General features: G+C 38.9%; 1 protein-coding gene across 1 annotated transcript; it reads left to right on the plus strand.

Annotated features, from left to right (window-relative positions):
- Window positions 1-62: 62 nt before the first annotated feature.
- LOC106951015 (sodium-dependent phosphate transport protein 2A-like) lies at window positions 63-12,726 on the plus strand. Its single transcript, XM_015038248.1, has 12 exons — window positions 63-138; window positions 3,239-3,418; window positions 3,796-3,942; window positions 4,216-4,359; window positions 6,888-6,999; window positions 7,476-7,671; window positions 8,723-8,818; window positions 8,889-8,955; window positions 9,072-9,239; window positions 9,470-9,586; window positions 11,480-11,604; window positions 11,741-12,726. Exons 1-12 carry the CDS (start codon window positions 75-77, stop codon window positions 12,344-12,346), a joined length of 2,022 nt encoding a protein of 673 aa, XP_014893734.1. The 5' UTR covers window positions 63-74; the 3' UTR covers window positions 12,347-12,726.
- Window positions 12,727-19,827: the final 7,101 nt, after the last annotated feature.

Here is a 19,827-nt window from a genome sequence, read left to right on the forward strand (position 1 = left end):
GTGTTGTCTCAAGTTAATCACCAAAGGAGCAGGTGCCCCTCTCAACACTTCCAGGTCTGAGAGCGTATTTAAAGATGATTTACTCCCCAGCTCGATGCTTTGCTTTGCAGGTCTCACACAGACGCTGTTTGACACCAGGTAAGAGGCTGCACTTCAGAAACAATATCAATAAATATGATCTTTGTGTCAAGCTTGATTTACCTATTTTTATTTTATTTTTTTCACGTGGAGCGGTGTGCAAGAAAAGGTTTTGCTTCCTTACATATTCCTTACTTTTGCTGTTTTGGTTGCACTTAAATGTGCAGATTTTAATCCAAATGAGGTTTTCAAATGATTTCGCTTACTAAGGGAAATATCTACTCAAACCAATCTGTGAAAATGTAATTGAAGTTATAAATAGTAACTTATTGTGCCATCAAACATTTGGTATAATCAGCAATATGTTCTTTATCATCGAGGAGGAATTAAGCCCCATCAGAGCGTGCATTGATGGCCTATTTAAAGCAACGACACAGCATCTTAATTGAACTTTAGTTCAGAGTTAGACAAGACAACTACTTCCCCTTTTTGGAAACCACTCAAAGGTGGACTTGCTGGGGTGCTTTTAATCATTGCCTTGCAGAATAATCCATGTGTGCTTGAACTCGAGGTCAGTGGGTGATGAGCAGACATTCTTCTTCAGGACTTTCTGGTTCAGAGCAAAGCGTGTGGTTGTCCAATGTCCAGAAGGAGCAGAAGAAGTGATACAGTGTTCATACAATGCTTTTTGTTGCTGCTCACAATTTTACAACTCATGTCCCATCAGTTCAGATTAGACATACATTGTTAAGTTTTTATAACAACACTTGTACGGGCCTAAAACTTGCCGTACCTCATTATTTGTCTTTCAACGAGCAAATCTGTAGCATCCCTGCTGCAGGAAGACCTTTGAAATTTCGATGCTTTTCTCTGACCAGATTTAAAGAAAAACTTGCTAGCGGATGAAAAATATCGAGTGGCGAGCTGCCAGGTAACATTCAGTATTTCGTTTACCAACACGAAATATTACCAGAGACTATTTAGCTGTGATCCGTAGAAGCTGCTTCACCCCCTCCCACATACAGACATACATGTACATATGCTAACAAGGCCTCTCCACCCATTAGGAACTACTGGAAGATGTCGCATACAATGCTAATGATGCAGTGACTGTAATTACTGTGATTTTGCCTGCTGTAATTACTTCCATCCTCTTTGCTTTTAAGGGACACGTTTAGTTTTTTTTGTGTTTTTTTTTTTTCTCTGCCTCGAAGGCTCTAAAATACAGCTGATGTGTAAAAAGGGAAAAGCAGGCACTCTAAGCTTAAAATAGGAAATTCTTTAAAGGCAGACGTAGCTCTTTGAGAGGTGAAGGGTGCCTTTGAGAAAGTAGAAACAGGGGACAAGTTACACTGATGCCGATGTTTTCTCACCAATTCTGAAAACGCTTTCGTTTGCCAGGAGGTGTGGCACTCGATCTGACCTCAAATCAAGAAAAAGGTGCCACTTAGAAACAATGTGGGTGGCTTTTGTTCTTTTGTAATTGCTTGTCTGCTGCCGGTCTCGGCGCCTCTGTGAGAGATGGGCTCATATACGAGAAATGCTGGTCTCCACTGATTTCTTTTTACTGCTGCAGGTGGCTGATAAACACATTCACTCTCATCTGTTTCCTCTGCAGTGGTGCCATCCTGTGATTTTAATTACTTGAGCATCTTTACACGGCTCTCAGAGTGCCACATGTTTCCTCCCTCCTCAGCTGCAGAGCCCTGTGGACGGGGCACAGGTCTCACTCACCGTGGAAACATTCAAGCCTTTTTCCAGTTTTACATACACTCATCATGGACAAGAAGACCATAATATACTTCCATGGTGGAAGGATTTTTGGCTTTAGTTATTTATCAGATTTACTTTCACGTAGTGAACGATGGAAAACAAGTGCCCACCTTTTATATACCTCTAATGTGAGAACCTGGGTCTGGAAATGACATCGAACCAAACCATGTTAACTGAAGTTGTCAACGATATCGCTACCTGGTGTTAGCAATTTGAGCTGATAATGTTTGTGTTTGTGTACAAACACTGTAGCAACATGTTTACTAAAGGTGGTTGTAATGTTTTGAAGATGTCTGAATGATTTAATGAGAAATGAATCAGCAGGGGTGCAAATAGACAGTTTTTGGCTGCCTGTGTAAGGAAGCAGCCATGTTGGATTTTGAGGTTGGAGAAACCTTCAGCTTCCACCAACCTTTATGTAATTTTCTCCAGCTTCACTGAAGGAAATATTATCTTCTGACTAAAATGGAAAACTGATTTGCACCACCTACTTCAACCAGTTGAGCTGAGCACCGATAATGCTTTGTTCATAATTTTTGATTTTGACAAAACTCATAAATATTTCTATGCTTGATAAAAAAACAAAACAAAAAAAAACAGTGTTCATAGATTTAAAAATCTTTACTTTTCTTCTCCATGTATTGTTTGATCATCATAGCTAACAGCAAGAAATCTTTGTCCTGTGTGACAATAAAAACTTTCTCCAGCATTTAGTAGATCCACGTGGCAGCTGCAAATTTTATGTTTGCTCAAAGGGATCAGTTTTGGAGCAGGAGCTTCATTCTTGGCAGCATGCTCCCAGTTTATGTTGATGTTAAACTTTCTTCACTGTGGACAATAACAATGGTGCCCCAGTATTTTCCAGTTGTCATTGTGTCAAGGATTTGTGGCTCTTGATTGTTCCTGAAGATTTAAACCTGTTTTCTTTCATGCAACGATTACAATCCATTTGGATGTTCCTGCTGGACAATGGTCCCCCAAAACCACATGTTAGCTAGCTGTGGAAACACGCCAGGAAGACACGCAGGTTAACATCAATGTCCAGCCACAAAAGTGGTGATGGCTGCAAAAGTGTGTCATCAAGATGCAAATTACTGTCTGTATTTAAGGATGTATGTTTAATTTTGACCATGTCTGGATTGAAAGAAAAAAAAATTATAAATTAAAACCTGTGTACAAATTACTGTTCCCAAAAATCACTTGAAATGCAATTTGCTTACTCTCCTTCTGGGAAAAAAGAATGGTTCAAATAATAATAAAACAACTCTAAACTGAAGACAACGTCCATGTTCATAGTGAGTGTGTATATGATTCTGATTGGTACATATTTTTGAAAAGCTTTAATGTCACCACTAGGAACCTAAATGTGAACTCCGCGTTCCCTCAGGCTTGAACATGCACGCGGCTCAGCTTTCCTCCCTGCCCAAACTCTCTCTGGAGGAGGACAGGGAGTCTGGCATCAGATCCACTCTTGACCTCACTGGCAGCTCTGAGTGCTACAATGAACGTCCCAATCGCCTCCCGACTGTACTGTCGATAAACAGAGGCAGTGAACACAGAGAAAAAGGTATAGGCATCAAGAGGAGATCAACACTTTCATCTCTTGGTGTGGCGGCTGGTTTGATTTCCTTAGAAAGGGGAATGCTTGTAGATAAGGAACATGTACAAGACAGAGGCAAAATGCCAATGGGATTTTCTGTCTCCCCGGTAACTCAGCTTCACTGTGTATTTTGCACATTTGAAAGCCTTGTTCTCATACAAGTACTACATTTTTATATTCAGGAGCCAGATTTCACATGAAAAGGAGATGCGCTAGCTTGAAACTTGCTTTTTGTCTGTTTTTTTTTTTGTGTGTTTTTTTCTTATGGGTAAAATAGGTCAGTCTTAAGCTATTTATGCCCTGATGCGAGTCTAAACCTTTCCCTTGCTCTTTGTTTCCAACAGAAAACTCTCCGCACACCACAGCTTTGAGTCCAGGCAAGATCAAGCAGCGTCTTATCAATCTATCAAAGTTCCCTCTGCTTTTCATCCTCCTCTTCCTCTTCATTTGCTCGTTGGACACGCTGAGCTCTGCCTTCCAGTTAGCAGGGGGTAAGTATAGCCCTCGCTGCGGGCTGACTGTGACTCAGCTAGCTGATGTGTGACAAAAGAGTGGCTCAGTGAGGGACAATTCACCATCCTACTGTATCATTTACTGCCAAGCCATCATCTGGTGACCTTCTTGAGGAAGAAGAGGAAATAAGCAGTGCGAGTGTTGCACAGCTCCCATGTCATTCCTCAGAGTAATCAATTTTGTGTTTTTTTTTTTTTTTGTCTGTGTTTGTATCTTTCCCCTCTGTGTACGTGGGTGGGATATTTAACCAGGTAAAGTGGCGGGGGACATTTTCCAGGACAATGTCGTGCTGTCCAACCCCGTGGCAGGACTGGTGGTGGGGATCCTGGTCACCGTCCTCGTTCAGAGCTCGTCCACCTCCACCTCCATTGTTGTCAGTCTGGTGGCCTCGGGATGTGAGTAGGCGCACGGAAACCTGTGTAAATGTTTGTGTGTCGGAAGACGAGCTGGTTTAAACTGAAAAATAAGATTTTGAAATGGAGGGAACAGAGAAAGATAACCGGCCTGGTGTGTGTGTGTGTATATATATATATATATATATATGTATATATATATATATATATATATATATATATATATATATATATATATTGCGTGTTTACTGCATTGTGTACTTATCTCCAGGAAAATATTGTAATATGCATACATATTACAATAAATGGACCAATATTCAGACAGCAAAGAACCCTGGGAATTGGAAACTTCCTTTGTACACTTTCGACAGTAGATCTTCTCAGAAATCGACTTCGAAACCCAACTGACTGCAGGCGACGCGTTACGTTGTCTGATTTGCTATTGGGAGAGACAATGGAATCTAGATTAATTTTGCGAAATCAGCCCGCATTAAAATATGTATGAGGTGAAAGAGGTAGATTAGATTCTGTTCACATTTATATGAATGCAGTGCTACAAGTAGGTGTTAAGCAGATGCAGAGCCAATTACATTTTCTATCTTGAAAAATAACCGAGGACATAAACTGGCAAGTAAATCTCTATTTTCTCAATCACTTGAACATTTTTAGCACCTTTATTAAACTTTGATTAGCTTTGATCAAATCTGTCTGAGTTGAAGCTGTGTGAGTGTAAGAGCATTAACTGCATACCTGCACCAAACTTTCTGATTATTTACGTAGGTTCACACTAAGAAATGTTTTCTAACAAATCCAGTACAGAGAAAAAAAAATCACTTAGTTTATGTATTAAAACTCAGAGAAAAAAAAAAAAAAGATGTGAGAATTGGTCTGACAGCAGAAACTAATTTCTACCAGTCAACATATGTTTATGAAACATTTATAGTTATGTGTTTTTCTTGCAAGTTTGGACATAATGAACATTTAAAATGAATTCTAACAATGCTGAGGAAACAATGTAAATAAACTATAATAATAATAATAATAATTAATAATAATAATAATAAAAAACAGAATGGATTTAAAAAAATATATATATATAAAATATATTTTCTGTAATAAAAAAGTGAGGTTTACCTTTTTTAAACCTCAGATATTTAGTTTGGTGTTTTCTTGACTATTGAAGTGAAAGTAAATAGCAAGGTAAGAGAGGTTTAAAGATGTCTCTAAAGGATTTGAAATCAGTCATCCCTCTGTTTGGAAAATAGTTCACAAGTGGAGGACATTCAAAACAGCTGTCAAAAGAACACGTGTTTGGCCGTCAAAGCAAATCCACCCTGAAAGAAAACGGCCAAATACTAAAAGTCTCCAAAATCCGTAAAATGTCATAACAGGACCTCCAGCAGGCTCTCCGCTGTTGAACGCAGCAGCTGGAAGTGCAACTCCTGTATGATGACAACAAAACAACAGGAGACAAGTGGGAGGAATAAAATTCTCCTCTCTGTGAAAGACATGAAGACCAGGTAAAAGTTTGTCAGGGTGGACGAAGATAAAGACCAAAGATCTCAGAACTTTTTGAAGGATGTTATTTGGAGTGTGTGGGCATCAAAACTAACGCAGAACAGACACACCTGAAATATGCTGGTGGCAGCATCATGCAGCCCACCCTGCAAGTAAACCTGTTGGAGGTTACAAATGACCCGGCCGTAGATTTGCCTTGCAGCTGGAGTGATTTGCATCAAGGTATATATCCATGGCCTAGTTAAAGTCCAGACCTAAATCAATTTAAAAATCTGAAAACTGTTGCTCACTCATGTCTCCAACCAAGCATTTGAGTAGAAGTGCAAAGCTGCAGATATATATATATATATAAAAACAGACTTACTGATGTAAATACAGCAAAACGTATTGCATCAATACTGCCTGCCTCAATTTTATTATTAAAAAGCCTTTGAAAAAAGTACTAAATGTATAGATTTTCTACTGGATCACAAAAATATAGTATTTTGTGTCGGTCTACCACTTACAGTCCCCAAAAGATATGTTGCTTGTGGTTACAAGGTGAGAGAATGTGAAAAAGTGGCTCTGCATGATGTCAGGTCGCACTATGCCAACTGTGAGTTTTCTCTCTTTCATTCAGTCCAGGGTTTCTTGCTCTCAGGGTCCACATTCAGTCTGTAAAAATCAGTGACATCACGCTACAGAAGTTGGCTCTCTGCCCCTTTTAAAAGATAAAAAATAATAATAATAATAATAATAAAGATTGCTGATAATGACCAAACTTAGAGGATGTGTGCCTGCATGAAGTGTGTCCCCTCTGTTCTGTTTAAAGATGCTTTCCGCATTAACCTCTCCCATAAAGCTGCCTCCTCTCACTTGGAAATCACTGCCATCTCTCATCACCATTAAGGTAGTGGGTCATGTGTCGCATAATTATTGCTGCCGTAAATGGCTCTCCTTGATAACTTGGACGTTTCGCGGCAAAACCTTTTGTGCGTGTGTGAGGCGCTGCGTCGTAATGACCTTGACGCAAATCGTGACAAACCCTCTATTCTGTCTCCCCTCTCTCGCAGTGTTGAAAGTGAAGTTGGCCGTTCCAGTTATCATGGGCACGAATATCGGAACCTCTGTCACAAACACCATCGTAGCCATGATGCAGGCCGCAGAGAGAAACGAGTTTCAACGGTGAGTGAGCAAACGTAGTGAGTCAAAGAGTGAAGGAAACACAAGGAGCAGGGAGGAGGAAACTGAAAAAAGACAAGTAATGATTATATTAGGGGGGTATAAAGGAGAAAACTGCCCGGACGAAAGCAGAGGAGGTGGAACAGGAAGCGCTGGCAGCTGCTTGCTGCGTTATAAGCTCCATTTCAGTGGGAAAGTGACAATGATGGCACGCATCCAGTCTAATTCTACCCCGGCAAAAAAATCTGCTATGAAATGATAACATGCCGAACAGATGGCGTATTATTTTATCTGCATGATTAAATAATTATTTATGCCAACATTTTGCAATAAACAACGTCACAGTCAAAACAGACATGTCTCTGTAAAAAAAAAAAAAAAAAAAAAATCAGATTAACAAGGTATTGTTCAAAGTGAGATGGTCAGCCTGATGCTGGGTGACCTTGGTGAGCAGAGTTAATGACTGCGACCCTCGGCAGGGCCTTCGCCGGAGCAACAGTCCACGACTGCTTCAACTGGCTGTCGGTGCTGGTGCTGTTGCCCTTGGAGGTGGCGAGCGGGGTCATTACCCATCTGTCCCAGTGGCTGGTCAGTGTCTTCAGACTGCAGCCTGGGGAGGAAGCACCTGAGCTGCTGAAGGTCATCACTGAGCCGGTCACCAAGCTCATTATACAGGTAAAAAAAAAAAACCTTCGCTTGCTCGCGTTTGCAAATATCCTGTCCAATAAACAGTTGGTGCCACGTCGTCCTTCATTAGTTGAGTGTTTTTGTGTTTGTTTTTTTTGCAAAAAGTGTTGAGATATTAAGAGGACGAAAGTAGGGAACATCCTGATGCTCACAAATAAGCATCAGGATGTTCTTCACTCAGTGGTAGCTGTAATAGATCACCAGAGAAATGGAGCGCAGAGAGATGACTGTTAAAGACATTGTTCTTTGGTAAAATGATTGTCTTTTTTTTTTTTTGTCTCACTATATCGTTACACATTACTAACAGAAAAACCTTTCAACACGTCACTCATTGCAGGATGAAAATTTGGTTTGCGGGTTTATACCAAATTTTCTACGCCAAAATCTCAAACGAAATGTACCTGAGTTCCCCCCTGTTTTTCTGCAAATACATGGAATATAAAATCATATAGAATCATATGATTCTCTACCCAGGGCAGCACACAATAGGGGGGCAGCACAAACCCTCATTGGAGCCAGGATGAGTCTGTGATGCACATCATTATACTCTCTGTTCTGCTCCAGTTTATTCTGATTTTCTTTTTATCTTTTCTGTGTTTAAACTCAAACTTCCAACGCACTTTGACAATCAATTCACAAGTGATAAAGTACGACTGTAACAGGTTTTTCCAGACAGGAATTTGCTCTTATTTTATTTTATTTTTTTAAGTATTGAATAGTTGTACCAAATAACCATTTAAATAAATCTTTTCTGTCTAGATTGGACTTTGTTAGATCAATGTTTAGTATCCCACACTAACATACATATTCCAAATTTTGGAGTTAACTGTTGGATATTCCCAAAGAGGAAAACTGTTTCATCAAAAAGATGGTGATATTTACCTAGCAGACATATCAACCTTTTCATTGACAGCAACATGAACTCAAACTGACTTCTTAAAGTAGTAGATGTTATAAAAAAAAATACATTTTTTTTTCCATTCTTTAACCTTACTGCCCTGAAATGTGCTGAAAAAAAAAAGTATCCTTTTCCCATCAGCTGGACAAATGTGTGATCACAGGGATCGCCATGGGAGATGAGGTCCTGAGGAACCGGAGCCTGGTGAAACAGTGGTGCCGGGCCGACACAGCCTTGGTAATGACTAGTTTGATACACTCTGTGGTTTAAGTGTGGCTTTCGTAAAGCTCCGTCCTTCTTTCTGCAGTCTGCTGCCAATAAAAGTGCTGAAGACTGTGGTCTCGGCTCTCACTTATCCTCAACACCTGTCAAGTGTGGGTTTGTAGTTTTGCTGTAACACATTATTATTTATTTAATATATATCTAGATATGAAAATGAAATTCAGGACAATAAAACACCCTAAAGTTTGTGGGATCCGTCTCTTTGCAGGCCGACATTTGTTTGCTTCTACAGAACTGTCAGACCTCACGGTTGGGCTAATTCTCCTAGCAGCCTCTCTGGCCGTCCTCTGCACATGTCTGCTGCTTCTGGTCAAGCTGCTCAATTCTCTGCTTCAAGGTCAAATGGCAAAGGTCATCCATAAAGTCATTAATACAGGTGGGCTCACTCTGCAGGATTTCATATGTTGCTATATTCATGCTGTTAATGGAAAAAACAATGACATTTTTCGAACGATACAAGGTAGATTGGGTTTTCTATTCCAGTTTGGCTTCATTGTTGATCTATAGGCTGTGTTAACCTACAGGCAGATTTGAGTGTAACTCATCCTTTAGAAGATTGCAACTCTTGACGGCTGTAATTTTTTGTGCATTTAATTTTTCTCGCAGACCTGCCATATCCATTCGGATGGCTGTCGGGGTACATCGCCATGTCTGTAGGCGCCGGGGTTACGTTTGTCGTCCAGAGCAGCTCCGTCTTCACCTCAGCTATGACTCCTCTAGTTGGTGAGCTTTATTTGCATGCTCTTATCAAGGGGACATCAAATTAATGTATCTTCCTTTGTGAACTGGAATGACTTTGCATTACAAATAGAAGAAAATGCAACGTCTATGTCAGTTCAAGATGCTGAAGTCGCTCTCAATCCCCCCCGAGGTTACTTTTGCATAAATTTACTGGGAATGTAAAATGATAGAAATTATGGAAACGGACGTGTGATGTGCTTAGCAACGCAGGACTTAAAGTGAGACGTCTGCACATCATGAATCAGAAATTAATAAATGCAAAAAGAAATGGCAGATACTTATTTAAAGGCTAATAATCAAAAACCCTTTGCAAGAAAACAGCATTTTTTTGTTGTTGCTGCGATTACATAAAGCACACTCAGAAGGATATGGTTTTATAATTTAGTGGAAGCATGGGAAATGAATTTGGAGCATGAGATAAGAAATGCAGCAAATTTCCATGTGATGCAAAAAAAAACAAAAAAAAACGACATGAGAGAGCACCTAAGCAGGCTTTTTTAGACGGTGTGGGCTGGAATAACATCACATCTACACCAAACTCCTATTTACTTTCTGAAGAGCTCAGCAAACCGAGACCCACGCCACACCTTTTATATTATGTACCACTGACATACGCAATAATTTTACCACTCATCCAGCAAAAAAAATGTTTTTATGAGGTCAAATCTGTCCGAAATATATGTTTTTCACTCTTATTCTTCCTGCTAACTCTGTTTTTTCTTTTGCCTTGCTGCATATGTGCTCCTAACCCATAAGATATTAGAGCATATGATATGTTTTCATATTCCTCCCACGTAGACCTCAAAACTGGAGCTACCCTGCCCCCAAGCGAAGCTGTTTTTGACTAAAAGTGTTCACAGTTACATCAGGGCTGGTTTGTACACTGAGTCAAGATTATTATATCTCTTTAATCTCTATCTTTATTATTATTATTATTATTATTATTATTATTATTTTTTATTATTATTTTTTAAATACATCTTCTTTTCCTACTCAGCATTTTCTTTACAACTTGCAAAAATATAGTAATTAATTAAAGAACCTATACTCTTACAACTTTTTGAGCATGTACTCCATTATGAAATCGTCTCCCCTGTAAGAGACAAAAAACAATGTAGCACACCTTTGATCTATTAAAAGATTAAATAGGTAGAACATCAACAACATAAAGGCACAGAGGTTCCTAAAGTAATTTGGATTTGAAGTATATACTGAAATATGACAGCCCATAAACTGAGCTTTTGCTTCCAAGGCCAAAGCTTCCTGTACATATATATACATTTTAACGCCATGGCCTCTAAAAGGACATTTAAAGCAATAAATTGCCAACATACAGGTTTATTGTTTTTACTACCTGTGAAATATGTAGTTATTTTTGAGAAAGAAAATATCAGATTTTTTTACTTTATTTTATTTTATGTTTGATTTGTAGATAAATATAAACACATATGACTGCATACATCCGCTGACAGAGTCTGATGAAATCTGCAAGAGCACCTTTCATCAGCAGCGCAGTCTGCGGACGGCTAAAGGAACCTTATAAAATCGGTGATGACTGAGTCATCAGCCTGCAACACAGTGATAAATATGAGATCAGAATAATCCCCACATCCAACAGAGGTAATTAACCAAGCATAAAATGAAAAGGCAAAAAGAATAAGAAGATACAGCTTTTAATACAAACATAGATTTCTGCTTGTCCTGCATATTGGATTTCAGATCCCAGTGAAATCACTGTCTAACGCGATGCGGAATTATGTAATAAAACCAAACGGGCAAATGAAGAGCAATGAGGCATCACTGACACAATTTCTGCGGTGTTTTTTATTTTTTTATTTTTTCTGTCTTTACATGTTTTATTGTCCTATCTGGTAGGAATTGGTGTCATCAGTCTGGAGCGGGCCTATCCGCTCACACTGGGCTCCAACATCGGCACCACTGCCACCGCCTTACTGGCAGCTCTGGCCAGTCCTGGGAACAAGATAGTAGCTTCCATCCAGGTTCGCTTCTGTTTTATTAGAGACAACTGAACAAAACAAAAATTATACAACCGAAGGATTTTATTTCACACGTATGTAAAGAAAGAGGAAACGTCTGGTCCCTTGCTTTTCAACTGTTTGCCTTTATTCCGCCTAGATTGCTCTGTGTCACCTCCTCTTCAACGTTTTTGGCATCCTGCTGTGGTATCCTGTTCCGTTCATGCGTCTGCCCATCAGGATGGCTTACGTTCTGGGGGAACGCACGGCCAAATACCGCTGGTTTGCCATCCTGTACCTTCTCTTGTGTTTCCTGCTCCTTCCATCCCTGGTGCTGGGCCTTTCCCTGGCTGGCTGGCAGGTGATGGCTGGAGTTGGGGGTCCGTTTTTGGGCATCACTCTCTTCATTGCTGTCGTAAATACGATGCAGGCTCACAGCCCCCGGCATCTGCCCACCAAACTCCGAACCTGGGACTTCCTGCCCAAGTGGATGCACTCTCTCAAACCTCTTGACCGCTTGATAACGAAGGCAACTGTCTGCTGCAGTTTCACTTGCGAGGCAGGTCAGAACGAAGAGAAGGAGGACGAAGAGCCGATCTCACCGCACGCAACGTCTGTCAGAACACAGGACGAGTCCGGTTCGTCCCAGAGGAAAGAACAGCTGGCTTATAATAACCCGGTTCTGGACTGCTTGGAAGAGATCAGACCAGGTGTGCCGGTTTTCAAATTAAAAGGCTTGGAGAGGTGCAACAGTACTCCACTGTAGTTGGACTAACAACAAACTGCATTTTGTACTGTCCTTTGGAAATCTCGAATTTGTAACAAACAAGGAGGAACAATAGAAGCTTTCTTTTTTTTTTCTGAAGTCAAACAATAGTCAGTATGAAATGTTACCTTGCCTCAGCATGTTTCAGCTGTGATATATTTAAAAGGTGGAGTCTTCAATCTATTCAAATGCAGATTATTATGTTTAAATGTCCACTTCAGTCGTGAAGCTGTGAAGAATATTAGGCTCTCCCGGCCCATTGTGATCAATCTAAATTTAGCCAGAACTGGCCATTTCAGTGGCCCTAACAAATTTTTCAACCACATTTAGACATCAAGAGGCATATTTCAACCATATTAAACTGTTATTTAGACAGATGCTAAAGTTGCCTTTTCTATGCTTTCTCAGCATGTTTAGGAGGATTAAAGCCATCAAAAATATCCAATATGACAAATATCTGTAAAAGATTTTTCAGATTATATTTATTTGCTGAATAATTGATGTGCAGTTTCTCTCACTTCCTGTAGGGGGCGACACTTACCGAAAGGGTGTAGGGTGTCCTAACTTTTCCACCCTGAAGAAAACACATTTGTGTTTATCTTATGGTGAAACAAATGAGTAAAACATTATAATCTTTTACCTTTTAATTATAGCGATTTTTTTTTTCAGAGATGATTTAAGATTAGAAACAGAAATGTCAACATTTCTCAATAAAGAACTGAGTACTTAGGCACTGTCCGTTTTCATGATCAAATAAAACACAACTTGAAATGAACAACATTTTTTGCAATGATTCAAATTCTGTTTTATTTGTTTTATAGACCTGAAATGTTACAAAGATTTCCTCTCAATTAGTACGTGCGACAACAGCGAAGGAACACTATTTTTTCCGTTAATTTAGGAGCCTCTATGGATTTAATTTGAGAGGTGAGAGACATGCAAGTTCAAAGAGACAGAAGTGACATCCATCAAAGGGTGATGAGGCCAGGATGCAAATTAGGGACGGCTGCAAAAAAGATCTTTGTGTTCCATGCCTTGGCTGCTTGCTCAACTGGTAGCACTACCAAATACACATACTGGAAATTCAATTTTTTATCAAATGATCTCCAGATAAAGCTCAAGAAAAATCACCAGATGGACTCAGTAAGAGAAAAACAGATGCTAGAAGATGTGCAGCTGAGGGCTTAGCACCTGGCCTCCTGATTTACTCGCTGAGGTAAAGAAACAGAGAAATACCTGCAGCAGTAAGCATTGGAATGAGCAAGCGAGCTGAAATAAGTGGTGTGAAACCAACTGAGTGGGGATCAAGGAACTGCGATGTATCAGTCACTGTAGTGAACAAGTCCGTTATGCCATGTTTTCTATTATTACAGCTAAACGTTGACGTTTAACATGTAGCAATTAACAAATCTATCGTTTATTTTTCTGTTCTTGTACGTGAGTGACGTTCACAAGTTATTTTATTCATACGGGTTCTGAATCGTTCTGTAATTTTTCTCCTAATTAATTTTTATTTACAACAGTTCAGCAATAGATCTGTCGAGAAAAAACAAACAAACAAACAAACAAAAAACAAAACTAGGTGCAATTACCATAATATGGAGCTTATGAAAGGCTGCGATGATGTAAGCTGTCTGTTCAAATTTGATTTGCATCTGAGGTTATTTCTGGGTGAATGGATTTACACAGCTGCTAAAAGGAACCGAAGAGCATCTTCACATGAATGATGTCGTCCGTGTGTCCTGTGCTGCAGTCTGTGTCTTTTGGCTGCGCTTGTGTGTGCTCACAAAGTGGGCGAGTGTGCCCATTTCATTTGGGAGGCGTCGCAGAATGTGTGAATTTGTGCTTTGTTCTCGTTTGCAGACTAACAATTGATCATGTGTTTCAGAAAAGTCGACAACTCTCGTTTGCAGTGACTCTTCAGCCACGAAGCTGGTCCAACTGGTCCAGTGACAAAACACTAACCGTACAGCAAAATGTTAACGTTGACGCAAATCATTTCCCACAGACAAGTGTTGCTTTACTACCGGCGACCGAATTGTCTGTGTGAAAATTCGATGGCAATGTCCGGATTTTGGGAGCCGGTAGAGCGATTGCACAGTTCTAGCAGGAGGTTGATGAAATATTTATAGTGATCTATTCAAATTTTCATAGTAAAACATTTCACAAGAAAAAAAAATAAAAAAGAAACATGCTGACCAGAGAGAAAATTTGATTTCAAAAGAATTTTTCTTTCACAGCTAGAATACATAAATAAATAATGCAGGCAATAGTTGAAAGCATATGATTTTTATTTATAGCCATCTGGTCATCAACACTGCGTTGTCTTTGTGAACACTGAAAAGACTGAAAGATACACAAATTTTCTTCAAACATGTTTTGGATATTTCAACACTTAGGAATGTTAAAAAATTGTCATGTACGGTATAGCACCTCGTAAAAGTATTCAGAAGACTTTTTCACACAGTTTGTCAAAAATGCAACCACGGGCTTAAATGTGTGTGTGTGTTTTTTTTTGGATTGTTTTTGGGGGGGAGGGGGTTATGTGTGGGAGACAGCACAAAAAAAAGTGGATAATCGATAAGTGGAGATGCCCTTTAATAAGATTTAGTGTGACCAATTGTACCTGGAAAACAACATCCGCCTTTGTGTGATTTAATTTCAGCTTCTCTTCATTGTTAGCCAGAAATTCAGATTAGAAATTTGATTTTGTTGTACTGTGAGCAAATGAAAAAGAAGGAGGAAAGTTCAAGATGTGTCGAGCGGCTTATCACTGAACGACAGCGGCTTGCTGCTGTTGATACTGAATGCAACACATTCTATTTTAGAGTAGGAACTGATCATCATTAGGATTGCACATGCAGCAGAATCCCATCCCGGAGCATCATCTGCAGGACAGAAATATGCTGCTGCAGCAACATTCTCACGTCACTTGAATTTCAGCAGCTCAGCAATAGTCTGTAAAAATAATGACAGACTTGAGTCAAACTCACTTTTAGTTTTGACTAATAAACGGCTAAGAGGAATTGGGGAAATAGATAAAAAAAAAAGTAAACCTAAACCGATAACATTTGCTTACATAAACATGATTGTCTCTTTTTTTTGTGAGACTTTTCACCTCTCTAAGTACTTCAGTTTGTCTTGTCATGCTGACCACAAATTAAAGTTGGAAGAGGATCGATGACTGTTTTATTAAGCTTCTTCATATCAGATTTTTCCCTCTTATTTCCTTTACACTTCCTAAATGCATCTTTTTTATGCACTGCTTAATTGTCTTCATATTTTTACTCCAAAATGATGTTCAGTAGGTTGTGTAAAATACATATGAATGGTTAGTGTCACATGAGAGCTCAATATTAATGACATAAAATAATCTAGATTTACAAAACAAACAAACAAAAATGTCCATGTTGTGGATTTTTACATCATTTTTATCTCATAGTAGATAGTTGTGTTTTTTGGGACCTCGTTATAATAATTGCACAATGTCACTGTGCACGGCCAGCTGGTAATCATTGGCTCTACACTAAAAGGATAATACAGAACAACACAAAAAAACACTGGTCAAAAAAAAAAATAACGATGCCAGTCTCTAAACTGCCATTTTTCTAAAATCAGAAAGAGAAATGTTTATGCATACATCTGTATTTTTTAAGTATGATATTATTATGGAGAAATTGTGTGGCAACCGCACCTGTCACTGCAGCAAAAAAAACAAACAAACAAAAAAGATCTAAAGTAACCTTTTCCTGTCCTCAAACAGTGGCACTTCTGCAACTGTGATTTTGTTAGATCTCACAGCAGGTTTTGAGAAGGTTGATCACGCCATCCTAATATGTCATCTCTGGAGGTCTGGTTGAGGAGAAAGTGTGTTATCCTTCAGTGATTCACTTTCTGCTAGTATCTCTCACTGTGTTTGAATGGTCAATTTCTCTTCTTCAGCAGCGCCTCGTCGTCTTGGAGTTCCTCATGGATCCATCTTTAGGTTGATTTTGTTTCCTCTTTACATTTTTCCAGTGGCTCGTTCTATTCTCTGCTTTCCCAATCATAACTCCTTTCATCTGGAAAGGTATCCAGACGGCCTAAATTAAGGACCAACAGATGGATAAATTTTTGTTCCTCAGGCCGTTATTCAGATAAATATAAAATGTAATTGGACTTGATTGTTTGTCATTTTGGTCTGCTTGTTTTACACACATGTTTCTACAACTTATATTTACTCTTTCGTCAGTGTTGTAGCGTGATTGTCTCTGGGTTTATATGTTTTTCTCCTGTGGGGAAAGTAATAAAGGGATACTGATAAATACAACATCCTGAGTCCCAATGACTGAACCGGCCAGAAACTATTTTTAGCTAATTGATGTTACTTTTTTACATTTTGTCCTCACTTATTAAATGCAGCAATTTCTTAGAATAGATGGAAATGTTTTGATTTTTTTTTTTTTTACAGATGTCAATGTGCTTCCTGTGAGCCTGCAATCTGTCACATCCAGCCTCCGTCTCTGAGCATTAGCGTGTGCAATCTCATCAGTTTCTTTCCCCCCCATAAATATAGTAGCCATTCTTTTCCCTGCTATTTGAGCCCAGTCTGGTTTGAACAAGGTTTTAGTAAAGCCACATTCTTCACATACTAACTTTATAAACCCTTTCAACACCAACGCCAACAGATTTTGCCTGGGAAGCATTTTCATTTTCGCTACCCAGGGACTGATTCAGCAGTATTCCAGCCACAGCTATTTCTTGCTGCGCTAGCTTTTGAACACATTCTCAGAGAGACCGCGAGATTCTTAATCTAAATGATCATCCAGAGAAGCTATTTCTGAAACAGAAAAGCTGTGTAGTGAGATATTTTGGGCCCCTCTACCATAATAAAAATGGGAATATGCAGTAAAATCCCTCTGGATCATCTCGTTTCAGACAGGTTTGACTTCCAATAATGATGGCAAAAATGTGTTGTTTTTGTTTTTATGACTATCATGGATCAAATATGCAACTAAAACAGTTGGTTTATCCTCTACGTTGTTCTAAATTAGTTGATTTTCCTAACGACAGAGGTGTGGCCATGCTAAATTGAACCGTGAAGCTGCATTTGAATGAGAATCTTTGTTTTTAGTCTCTTAGCTGTCCACAATTTTGATCTTCATGCCTACTAACAGAGAATCAGACCTCACTGACCATGGAGGAGTGACTAAAAGCCTTTTAAAATGTGGCAGAGAGTTACCTAAACAGCTAAAGCCTGAGAGAAACATGGAGAATGCAGGAGAATAAGGTGAAATCTGAAGTGAACTACTACAGTTAGGGTCACCTCTCATGTCCCCTGCTACTGGGAATAATAATAAGTGTCAGAGGTCGTCCTGAATTTAAATCAAACCCATGCACGGGGACTTAATCACCATTTTAACCTTCCATACATTTATGTTTTAAATTGCACCATTATTGTGAGAACTGTTCATCTTTTCTGGGCATAAATGTGGAAAAGCACACACTTTGAAGGGAGGTCATGGTACGCAGCTCAGTATGAGTTCAGAAATTATTCATTAAGACCGGAAGGTTCTCATAAGGTAAATCACTTCAAAAAGCATTTAAAAAGGAAATTATCTCTATAAATAAGAAGTACTTTGATGCTTTTTTATAATATATAAATAAATAATAAAGAAGAAACCGTTTTTAACAGTTTGTGCTTATTTTCAGTGCAGCATCAACTAAATTTACCTGAACCAGAAAAAGGAGCTTCACCAAATGTGACATTTTCTTATGACTGTCAAAGTTCTTTGAGATATGTTGAAGTTCTAAAATAGATCAAAACCCCCTTTTGAAAACACTTTCAACAATTTAATACTCATATTAAAACTTCAAAAGTACAGAGTTGGTTGTTAATTTTCCCTTTTGAGCGAAGAGCCCTGACATCCACCAACACAGATATTTTTAAAAAATTGGGAAAGAAAAAACTTTGAAACCTTATCCACAAAGTTGAGATGTTTTCAACACTTAGTTTGTAGAGCAACAATGTGGAAGAAAAACCGAGACATTGGCAGAAATAATGACAGAATACGGAGCAAGAAAACTGCAAAGATGCAGCTGTTTTTCCAGTTTGTTTCCGCTTCTGTTTTGCCCTGCCTCTTTGAAAAAGAGTCAAGGAAAACAAGAACTTCAGTGCGTAGTTTGTTGCCCAGTGCTGGTGTCCTGCTGCACTGGTTGGTGTACAGCAGTCGGGCCAAACCTGTCACAGAGCAACACACAAACTAAAAATGTTGTCACACCTAAATATTTCAATTCATGAAAATTATTTTACTACCAGGTCCTAATATTTAACTAAATATGAAAAGCAATCATTAGGAGAAAAAAAAAATCATACAACTAGGTCCTACTAATTTAATCATAAATTAACTTTGACTTTCCCACGTTTGCCTAAAACGAACTTTTTAAATGTTTTCCAGTTTAATTTCAAAAGCCACACCGAGGCCTGATTATTACAGATCTCTAAAATACAAGACATCCTGCTGCAGTCTAAAGAAATGGAAAAATAGATGGGAAGCAAAGTCATTGAAATCAATCAGCCTAGGAAATGTTTTCAAAGTCATTTCTAAGGCCTGGGCTCCAGTGAACATCAGTGAGAGCCATTATCCACAAATGGAGATTGCATGGCATAGTGATGAACCCGAGTGGAAGGCTGAACAAAATTACTTTAAGAGTGCATCGAGGGGGTTGCACAGTTGAACCCATAACACCATATAAGTCACTGCGGTGCTCACATTCTTTAGCGAAGGTCGGTGTTCGTGATTCAACGGTGAGAAAGAGGCTGGGAAAAAAAAAAAAAAAACATCTATGGAGAAGACTCATCCCAGAACTGCTAGAAAACATCTCATTGTCACCAAATCATCTTATCTTCACCAAAAACTGCAGGGAAACTATTCAAACATGATGGCAGTAAGTGTGATGGTCTGGGCTGCTTTGCTGCTTCAGGTCTGACTGAGCCACAACTGATGGAATCACGAATTGTGCTCCGCGTCAGAAAACACAAAATAAAATGACTGAATTAAAACAACTGTGCAGAAAACTATATTGGATTGGATAGCTTCTTTTCATTAGTAAATGAAATCATAATTTGAAGGCAGTTTCTTGTATTTGCTCTGGTTATATTTTTCCTGAAAGTAAAAATATGTTTGATGACCTGAAGTACTTCTAAAAGTGACCAAAACAAAGATTGAGTGGATTGAGTCTAGCAGAAATCCCAGTTCATTCACTTCCAACTGTTTTATTTATTTTTTTTTTGGTAAGACAAAACTAAACCTAGGTGTGCTCCAACATTCCTATCAGGAGTTTTTCCAATTTGACCCACTTAAGTTGCCCTGCAACGTGTCAGTGGACACAAAAATGCTTTTTATATCTAAAAAATTACTTTCACCCATCACTGTTTTTCTCTTAACCAAACCCTTTACTGAGCTGGATTTATGAAAAGCATGACAGGGAATTGAGGAAAT

This window comes from Poecilia latipinna, unplaced genomic scaffold (assembly GCF_001443285.1).
Source record: "Poecilia latipinna isolate Pla-1442-1.1 unplaced genomic scaffold, P_latipinna-1.0 Scaffold435, whole genome shotgun sequence".
Taxonomy (NCBI): Eukaryota; Metazoa; Chordata; class Actinopteri; order Cyprinodontiformes; family Poeciliidae; genus Poecilia; species Poecilia latipinna.

What these genes read in the sequence shown, in the direction of transcription:
- LOC106951015 (XM_015038248.1), top strand. Translation starts at nt 75, where the DNA reads ATGATTTACTCCCCAGCTCGATGCTTTGCTTTGCAGGTCTCACACAGA. An exon ending in CAGTCTGGTGGCCTCGGGAT is followed by an intron (nt 4,360 to 6,887) that starts GTGAGTAGGCGC and finishes CCTCTCTCGCAG; the next exon opens with TGTTGAAAGTGAAGTTGGCC. An exon ending in GAGAGAAACGAGTTTCAACG is followed by an intron (nt 7,000 to 7,475) that starts GTGAGTGAGCAA and finishes GACCCTCGGCAG; the next exon opens with GGCCTTCGCCGGAGCAACAG.